The 9,469-nt window shown below is 47.5% G+C and overlaps 1 protein-coding gene across 1 annotated transcript; it reads left to right on the forward strand.

The window, feature by feature from the left end:
- The first annotated feature begins 1,285 nt into the window (after window positions 1-1,285).
- On the forward strand, window positions 1,286-3,786 carry LOC135981120 (myb/SANT-like DNA-binding domain-containing protein 1). Its single transcript, XM_065582409.1, has 2 exons — window positions 1,286-2,217; window positions 3,212-3,786. Exons 1-2 carry the CDS (start codon window positions 1,641-1,643, stop codon window positions 3,685-3,687), a joined length of 1,053 nt encoding a protein of 350 aa, XP_065438481.1. The 5' UTR covers window positions 1,286-1,640; the 3' UTR covers window positions 3,688-3,786.
- Window positions 3,787-9,469: the final 5,683 nt, after the last annotated feature.

Raw genomic sequence — 9,469 nt, forward strand, 5'->3', positions numbered from 1 at the left:
AGTGAACCATTTTAGGGGAAAAAACAACAACACTGGACCATCCTGAACTTTTACACAAATAATGCATTGCATCAAATCTGGAAACTTTTTTACATTTGAAGAATGGATAGAAGCATACACCCTGCTCTTTCTTTCTGGCCCCTAAGGGTATGTCCGTACTGCAGCTGGGAGCAAACCTCCCAGCCAGGAGAGTAACTTGGGCTGGAGCTTGGATTCTCAAGACCACCTGACTCCCTAGGCTTGCGAGACCAAGCTCCAGCCCAAGTCCACACAGCTACTTTTAGCATGTTAATTTGAGCCCCACTAGCAAAAGTCTGTCTGCACAGGCTCAGAGGCTTGCTCCCAGCTGCAGTGTAGATATACTGTAGATCCACCTATCCTTGCTGAAATTAGAGCTGGGCAGGCAATGGCTTTCCTAAGCTTTCAAAATATTTCTTATTGTACATCAGATGAAACTGAGACCTTCCAAAGTTCTTTAATGAAAAAGCAGAAACTGATACACAGCCCAGAATAGCCAATTGCCAAGTGGTTAGGGCATTCACCTGGAAGGAGGTGGGAGATGGATCTGAATCAGATAGGTGAGGGCTTTGGGATGGGTCTCTGTTTCAGTTGTTCTGCTTTGTATAAATAATTGAAGAGCAGAGAACTGAGTCCACCTTTCCCACACACAGCTGAGTGCATATTCCACTGATCTATGTGGCCACTTTCTCTCATACATGCTTGCTTTCTCTCTCTGGCCTAATAAATAGCATGTCCTAACCATCAGGCTATTGATTATTCTGGTATATCTTTGATTTTTTATCATAAATTCCAACATGGACAGGAGACTCTTTTCCTGATGAAAGTTTCAATTAAACAGATCCTTTCATGGGACAAATTTTTGTTTCCATGAATCGGCATTTTCCAGCAAACAACTGTTTTGTCAATAATTTCCCTACCAGCTGTAGCTGAAATCTGTCACAGGCTTCAGCAGGTCTGGAAATCTCACTCTTCCAGACTGTCAAGTATCAGGGGGTAGCCGTGTTAGTCTGTATCTACAAAAACAACAAGGAGTCTGGTGGCACCTTAAAGACTAACAGATTTATTTGGGCATAAGCTTTCGTGAGTAAAAACCTCACTTCTTCACTGCATCCGAAGAAGTGAGGTTTTTACTCTTCCAGACTGACTGTTAATCTTCAGATTTAGTGAATTCCAGGGCTTTTTCAGATTTGGGTTGAGGAGTAAAGCATTGTAAGACATTTCTAAGGCCTGGTCTACACTAGGCGTTTATGTCGAAGTTAGCGCCGTTACATCGAATTAACCCTGCACCCGTCCACACCGCGAAGCTATTTAGTTCGACATAAGGTCTCTTTAATTCGACTTCTGTACTCCTCCCCGACGAGGGGAGTAGCGCTAAATTCGACATGGCCATGTCGAATTAGGCTAGGTGTGGATGGAAATCGACGCTAATAGCTCCAGGAGCTATCCCACAGTGCACCACTCTGTTGACGCTCTGGACAGCAGTACGAGCTCGGATGCTCTGACCAGCCACACAGGAAAAGCCCCGGGAAAATTTGAATTTGAATTCCTTTTCCTGTCTGGGCAGTTTGAATCTCATTTCCTGTCTGGACATCGTGGCGAGCTCAGCAGCACTGGTAACGATGCAGAGCTCTCCAGCAGTGATGGCCGTGCAATCTCAGAATAGAAAGAGGGCCCCAGCATGGACTGATCGGGAAGTCTTGGATCTGATCGCTGTGTGGGGCGATGAGTCCGTGCTTTCCGAGCTGCGCTCCAAGAAACGGAATGCAAAGATCTACGAGAAGATCTCTAAAGACATGTCAGAGAGAGGATACAGCCGGGATGCAACGCAGTGCCGCGTGAAAATCAAGGAGCTGAGACAAGGCTACCAGAAGACCAAAGAGGCAAACGAACGCTCCGGATCCTATCCCCAGACATCCCGTTTCTACGAGGCACTGCATTCCATCCTAGGTGCGGCCGCCACCACTACCCCACCACTGACCGTGGACTCTGAAGATGGGATATTGTCCACGGCCGGTTCCTCGGACATGTTAGCGGACGGGGAAGATGAGGAAGGAGATGAGGAGGACGAGGCAGTCGACAGCGCTTATAATGCTGATTTCCCCGACAGCCAGGATCTCTTCATCACCCTTACAGAGATCCCCTACCAACCGTCCCCAGCCGTTAACCCAGACACAGAATCTGGGGAAGGATCAGCCAGTAAGTGTTTTAAACATCTAAACATTTATTTTTAACAGAACAGGAATATTAAGAATAACAAAAATGGGTTTCTCATGATTAGTTTGCCCTAGGCGCTTAACGTTTCAGTCCTGGGCAGTGCAACTATTGAAAAAAAATCTAACAATGTCCGGTTTTGCATGATTGTCCTGCCCAAGCCGCTCTACTGTTTAGTCACTGCTAGTGCAGCTAGAGTAAAATGCGGTCTATATGTCCGGGGATAGAGCAGAAATCCTCCTGGGACATCTCGATGAAGCTCTCCTGGAGGTAATTGGAAAGCCGTTGCATCAGGTTCCTGGGGAGAGCGGCCTTATTGGGTCCTCTGTAGTATGACACGTTGCCGCGCCATGAGACAATCAAGTACTCGGGAATCATTGCTCTGCACAGCAGGGCGGCATACGGCCCTGGTCTTTGGAGGCTTTCCCGAAGCATTCTTTCTTTCTCACTGTCTGAGATCCTCATGAGGGTGATGTCGCTCATGGTGACCTGCTTTGAATTAGGTAGGGGAATGTTAGTGTTGGGACTGCTTGCCCGTTCCTTTACAGAGCTGTAACCGCTGGTTTGCAGCCACGCGGTGGAGGCGGGAGAGGGGCAGCCTACAGGGATCGTTCCCGGGGACAGCCGCGAGGGGGTGGGACAGGGGCGGAGTTCCTGCTTGCCGGATTGCTGGCAGCAGGGACTGACATTGCTTTCAATGTGAAATTAGGCCATTGCTAATATTAAAGTTTTAAGCTGCCACAAGTCTACGGCTTACCATGTCTGCCTGCTACAGAAATTCTGGTGTCCTGCCCCGCTTCTCAAATGTGCTGTGCAAGACCCCAGGCACTGAATGCAAAGGCCGAGAATTCGACCTTGTGCTGAGTGCGCATGTGATAGGTGCTGTGCATGGTCTTTTTCACAGAGAAAGACTATGTTCTTTGTTCACAACTACATTTATCTTTCTGAGGAATTCACTCCCTTTTTCCCATTCCCACAGCCACATCTGCGACTGTCTCACAACCTAGCCTGGCATCACACTCCCAGAGGCTAGCGCAGATTAGGCGTAGGAAGAAGAGGACACGGGAGGACATGTTCTCGGAGCTTATGGCCTGCTCCCGAGCCCAGGCAGCACAGCAGACCCAGTGGCGGGAGAACTTGTCCCAAATGCACCAAGCAAACATGGATCGGGAGGAAAGGTGGCGGCAGGAAGACCAGCAGGCGACTCAAACGCTGCTTGGACTACTGAGGGAGCAAACGGACACGCTCTGGCGCCTTGTGGATGTTCTGCAGGAACGGAGGCAGGAGGACAGAGCCCCGCTGCATTCTATCTCTAACCGCCCTCCCCCGCCACCAAGTCCCATACCCACCTCACCCAAAGTCCAAAGAAGGAGGGGCGGCAGAGTCCGTGCTAACTCTCACTCCACCCCTGCAGAGAGCTCCAGTAGTAGAAGGCTCTCATTCCCCAAAATTTGACAAGTTCTTTCCTTCCCGCCTGACACAAGCCCCCATCCAAGTTTCACCTCCCAGTTCCATGTGTAGTTGATAATAAAAAATACGTTTCTGTTAATTACTGTTTCCATCATGTTCTTTTGGAGGAGGGGGGGAAGGGGGTTGGTAATTGGACAGGACAGTCACCTTTGGCAGGGTACATAGGCGGGGGCAGGTACAGCAGCAGGGCACATACACAGTGCAGTGACTAGTTACCCTGGTCAGTCTGGGAGGTGGTTTTCATGTTATGTGGTGGGGGGTGGGTTGCTCTGTGACTTTGTGGCGGGGGAGGGCAGTTACAGATCGTAAGCGGCGGTCCTTATCCTGGATCACAGAGCCACGCAGCAGGGGATCTGTAACCGTCCTCCCCCTGCCACAAAGTCACATAGCCCCCCATACACACAGTCCCGATCAGGAGGGGTGACAGGCTCCGTTGAAACAACCAGCCCACCACAGCGGAGCCTGTCAATCCTTGAGTTTAGAAGCTTCATTTGCGTCACTACACTACACCCGCTCCCCACCACAGTCTGCGTCCCAGTTTTAAAACATTCCCGCGAAAACAGTAATAAAGAAAACGGTGTTCATTAACAAAGTAGTAGTGATTTTATTTCTAAACGTGTGTTGGAAGGAGGTGAAGGGGGTATGTAACTGGAGAGGATAGTCAACATTAACTGGGTAAAGAAACGGGGGAAAGTTCAGCTTCTCTGTACACAAACTTAAAAGTCACAGGTTACCCTGCTCACTCAGGAACCTAGCTTTCAAAGCCTCCCGGATGCACAGCGCGTCCCGCTGGGCTCTTCTAATCGCACGGCTGTCTGGCTGGGCGTAATCAGAAGCCAGGCTATTTGCCTCAACCTCCCACCCCGCCATAAAGGTCTCCCCCTTGCTCTCACAGAGATTGTGGAGCACACAGCAAGCTGCTATAACAATGGGGATATAGGTTTCGCTGAGATCACAGCGAGTCAGTAAGCTTCTCCATCTCCCCTTGAGGCGGCCAAAAGCACACTCCACCACCATTCTGCACTTGCTCAGCCGGTAGTTGAAGAGTTCTTTTTCACTGTCCAGGGCGCCAGTATAGGGCTTCATGAGCAAGGGCATTAGCGGGTAGGCTGGGTCCCCGAGGATGACTATAGGCATCTCCACATCCCCAACAGTTATTTTGTGGTCTGGGAAGTAAATACCTTGCTGCAGCCGTCTAAACAGACCAGAGTTCCTGAAAACACGAGCGTCATGAACCTTGCCCGTCCATCCGACGTAGATGTTCGTAAAACGTCCCCTGTGGTCCACCAGTGCTTGCAGCACCATGGAAAAGTATCCCTTTCGGTTAATGTACTGGGTGGCCTGGTGGTCCGGTGCCAGGATAGGGATGTGAGTTCCATCTATGGCCCCACCGCAGTTTGGGAATCCCATCGCTGTGAAGCCATCTATGATCGCCTCCACGTTTCCCAGGGTCACTACCTTTGGCAGCAGTACATCAACGATTGCCTTGGCTACTTGCATCACAACAACCCCCACGGTAGATTTGCCCACGCCAAAGTGGTTCGCGACTCACCGGTAGCTGTCTGGCGTTGCAAGCTTCCAGAGGGCTATGGCCACTTGCTTCTGGACAGTCAGGGCTGCTCGCATCCGGGTGTCATTGCGCTTCAGGGCAGGGGACAGCAACTCACAAAGTTCAAGGAAAGTTCCCTTCCGCATGCGAAAGTTTCGCAGCCACTGGGATTCATCCCAGACCTGCAGCACTATGCGGTCCCACCACTCAGTGCTTGTTTCCCGGGCCCAGAATCGCTGTTCCACGGCATCAACATGACCCATTGCCACCGTGATGTTCTCGGCGCTGGGTCCCGTGCTTTCTGAGAGGTCTGTGCTACTCTCAGACTTCAGGCCCTCACCGCGGTGCCGTAGCCTCCTCGCCTGACTTATCTGCATCTGCCTCAGGGAAAGGTGGATGATAAGCTGTGAGGCGTTGAGAGCGGCCACAACTGCAGCGATGGTCGCAGCGGGCTCCATGCTCGCAGTGCTGTGGCGTCCGCGCTGTCACTGACTAGAAAAGTGCGTGAACTGATTTCCCGACGGCGCTTTCAGGGAGGGAGGGCGGGAGTGATGGACGGATGACGACAGTTACCCAAAAGCACCCTCGACACATTTTTTTACCCAGAAGGCATTTGCGGCTCCACCCAGAATTCCAATGGGCAGCGGGGACTGCGGGAACTGTGGGATAGCTGCCCACAGTGCACCGCTTCCAATGTCGACGCTTTCCCCGTTACTGTGGACTCACAAAGTCGAATTACTGTCCTTCGTGTGGACACACACGTTCGACTTTGCAATATCGATTCCAAAAATTCGATTTAAATAAAATCGAACTACTCTCGTAGTGTAGACATACCCTAACTAGTGTTGTGTGAATTATGAAGTGTGCTTCATAGAGTATGGAAGTAAATTAATGTCTGCAGGAACCACCACACTATACCCTGTACTACTGGACTTTTCACTGAATGGTACTGTTAATCTCCATTATTCTCTATTGATATTTGCTGTTATTAATATAAAACTTGTATTTCGCTTACATGTTTACCCATTTGGACAAACCATCCCTATTTCAGTCTAGTGGCCAATGTTCATAAGAGACTCCGGAATGGGATCACTTAATTTTAGCAGACAGAAAATCCTACCAGTAGATGTTAAGATATTTCTCATACATACATTATATGAGTCCAGAATCTCAGATGGTGTAAATCAGCATAACTGTATTAAAGTGGATGGAGTTTACACCTATAGTAAATCTTGGCCCTTGTTTTTTATCCAAGAAAAGTCACAGACATATAATACCTTAGCTATAAGTAGGAGAAATCAAATGGCTAGAAATTAAACTGTTTTGTAACCTCAACCAGAGTGGGCACTATCAAGTGCCAACTACTATAGAGAACAAACTACTGGCAATCCTTAAATTGCTAAGGTCCAGACTATGCTCAAGAAACTGTCATCTGATGTTATTGGTAATGAAAATTACTTCCCAGCCTTTGCTTTCACTTTCTATCAAGGTTATTAGGAAGTAGTGGGCTGGCTCTAACAGCATCTGAAATCATCCACTTTTTTTTTTACTCTAGTCAGTTTGTCTTCAGGTTGTAATAGATTGTTTGTAATATACCACTGCAATCATTTAATCTGTCCTCCATAGAACTTCCCCAAAATAATTTCTATAGCATAGTTTTTAGGAAAAAATCCAATGTTGATTTTAAAATTGTCAGTGATGCACCATGACATTTGGTAAATTATTCCATGGTTAATTATTCTCACCATTAAAAATTTACACCATATCTCTCTGAAGCAGGGACTTGTCCTCTTCATTATCTACGACTCCAATTTTTTTGTCATCTGCAAACTTTATCAGTGATGATTTTATGTTTTTTTATGTCATTGATAAAAATATTAAATAGTGTAAGACCAACAACCAATCTCTGTGGGACCCCATTGGAAACACACCATTCAACAATGAACCCCCATTTACAGTTACATTATGAGACCTATCAGTTACTCATAGACTCATAGACTTTAAAGTCAGAAGGGACCATCGTGATCATCTAGTCTGTCCTCCTGCACATTGCAGGCCACAGAACCTCACCCACCCACTCCTGTAATAGACCCCTAACTTCTGGTTCAGTTACTGAAGTCCTCAAATCATGGTTTAAAGACTTTAAGTTACAGAGAATCCACCATTTACACTAGTTTAGATCTGCACATAACTTGTGCCCCATGCTGCAGAGAAAGGCAAAAAAGCTCAATGTCTCTGCCCATCTGACCCAGAAGAAAATTCCTTCCTAGCCCCAAATATGGCGATCAGTTACATGATGTGAAGGCTTTTAATGTCATCATGATTTAAATTTGTAATGTTATCAAATTTAGAAAATTGTAGGAACACAGGAGCAATATTGTTTACTCCTTGCTCCTGTATTTGTTTTAAAATTACTGTGCGGTCTAGTACTCGTGGCCAATTTTGTAATTGTAATAAACTTCGCTCAATGATTTCAATTACTCTATCACCATAGGCCACACAGGCAACTGCCAATGAAACGTCATTCTTTTCCATGCTGTTAATAATTAACAAAATAGTAGAATTCAGGTGGCTGAACCCTTGAGCAATAGAACGTATGTTGACAATGGTAATCGTATGTTGATCAAGCAATAGGCTGCTAATGCCTCCTCCTGTTTTGACTGCCTTACGTATTCCATTTGAAAACCCCTTCCAAAATTGCAAGTGCATGTCCATTTCTGAATTGAACCGATCTTTGTAATGTTGGGGGCATTGTATTGGCATGATCATACTAGCAAAATTTAGTTTTAGTGGGACATATATCCATCCCACGTTCTCTACCATATACTCTGTGCTAGGGTGCAGGAAGACTCCTGATGTGGGCCAAAGTTGTAGAATTGGAAATTCTATTGGTGGGGTAGTGTCAGTGGTGAATAGAGTGAATGGGGGTGGACTGAGTGTTTGAGTTGGACAGGTACCCTCACATACTTGTACTTGGTAGATACATTTGCTAATACCTGGGATCATAGAATCATAGAATCATAGAATATTAGAGTTGGAAGGGACCTCAAGAGGTCATCTAGTCCAACCCCCTGCTCAAAGCAGGACCAATTCCCAGCTAAATCATCCCAGCCAGGGCTTTGTCAAGCCGGGCCTTAAAAACCTCCAAGGAAGGAGACTCCACCACCTCCCTAGGTAACGCATTCCAGTGTTTCACCACCCTCCTAGTGAAATAGTTTTTCCTGATATCCAACCTGGACCTCCCCCACTGCAACTTGAGACCATTACTCCTTGTTCTGTCATCTGCCACCACTGAGAACAGCCGAGCTCCATCCTCTTTGGAACCCCCCTTCAGGTAGTTGAAGGCTGCTATCAAATCCCCCCTCATTCTTCTCTTCTGGAGACTAAACAATCCCAGTTCCCTCAGCCTCTCCTCATAAGTCATGTGCTCCAGACCCCTAATCATTTTTGTTGCCCTCCGCTGGACTATTTCCAATTTTTCTACATCCTTCTTGTAGTGTGGGGCCCAAAACTGGACACAGTATTCCAGATGAGGCCTCACCAGTGTCGAATAAAGGGGAACGATCACGTTCCTCGATCTGCTGGCAATGCCCCTACTTATACAGCCCAAAATGCCGTTAGCCTTCTTGGCAACAAGAGCACACTGTTGACTCATATCCAGCTTCTCGTCCACTGTGACCCCTAGGTCCTTTTCTGCAGAACTGCTACCTAGCCATTCGGTCCCTAGTCTGTAGCAGTGCATGGGATTCTTCCGTCCTAAGTGCAGGACTCTGCACTTGTCCTTGTTGAACCTCATCAGGTTTTTTTCGGCCCAATCCTCTAATTTGTCTAGGTCCCTCTGTATCCGATCCCTACCCTCTAGTGTATCTACCACGCCTCCTAGTTTAGTGTCATCTGCAAACTTGCTGAGAGTGCAGTCCACACCATCCTCCAGATCATTAATAAAGATATTAAACAAAACCGGCCCCAGGACCGACCCTTGGGGCACTCCGCTTGAAACCGGCTGCCAACTAGACATGGAGCCATTGATCACTACCCGTTGAGCCCGACGATCTAACCAGCTTTCTATCCACCTTACAGTCCATTCATCCAGCCCATACTTCTTTAACTTGGCGGCAAGAATACTGTGGGAGACGGTATCAAAAGCTTTGCTAAAGTCAAGGAATAACACATCCACTGCTTTCCCCTCATCCACAGAGCCAGTTATCTCATCATAGA

This window comes from Chrysemys picta, chromosome 2, assembly GCF_011386835.1.
Source record: "Chrysemys picta bellii isolate R12L10 chromosome 2, ASM1138683v2, whole genome shotgun sequence".
Taxonomy (NCBI): Eukaryota; Metazoa; Chordata; order Testudines; family Emydidae; genus Chrysemys; species Chrysemys picta.

Excerpts from the sequence above, each read along its gene's own strand:
- LOC135981120 (XM_065582409.1), top strand. The coding sequence starts at position 1,641 with ATGCAGAGCTCTCCAGCAGTGATGGCCGTGCAATCTCAGAATAGAAAG. Across the intron at positions 2,218-3,211 it reads ATCTGGGGAAGGATCAGCCA|CCACATCTGCGACTGTCTCA; the intron begins GTAAGTGTTTTA and ends CCATTCCCACAG.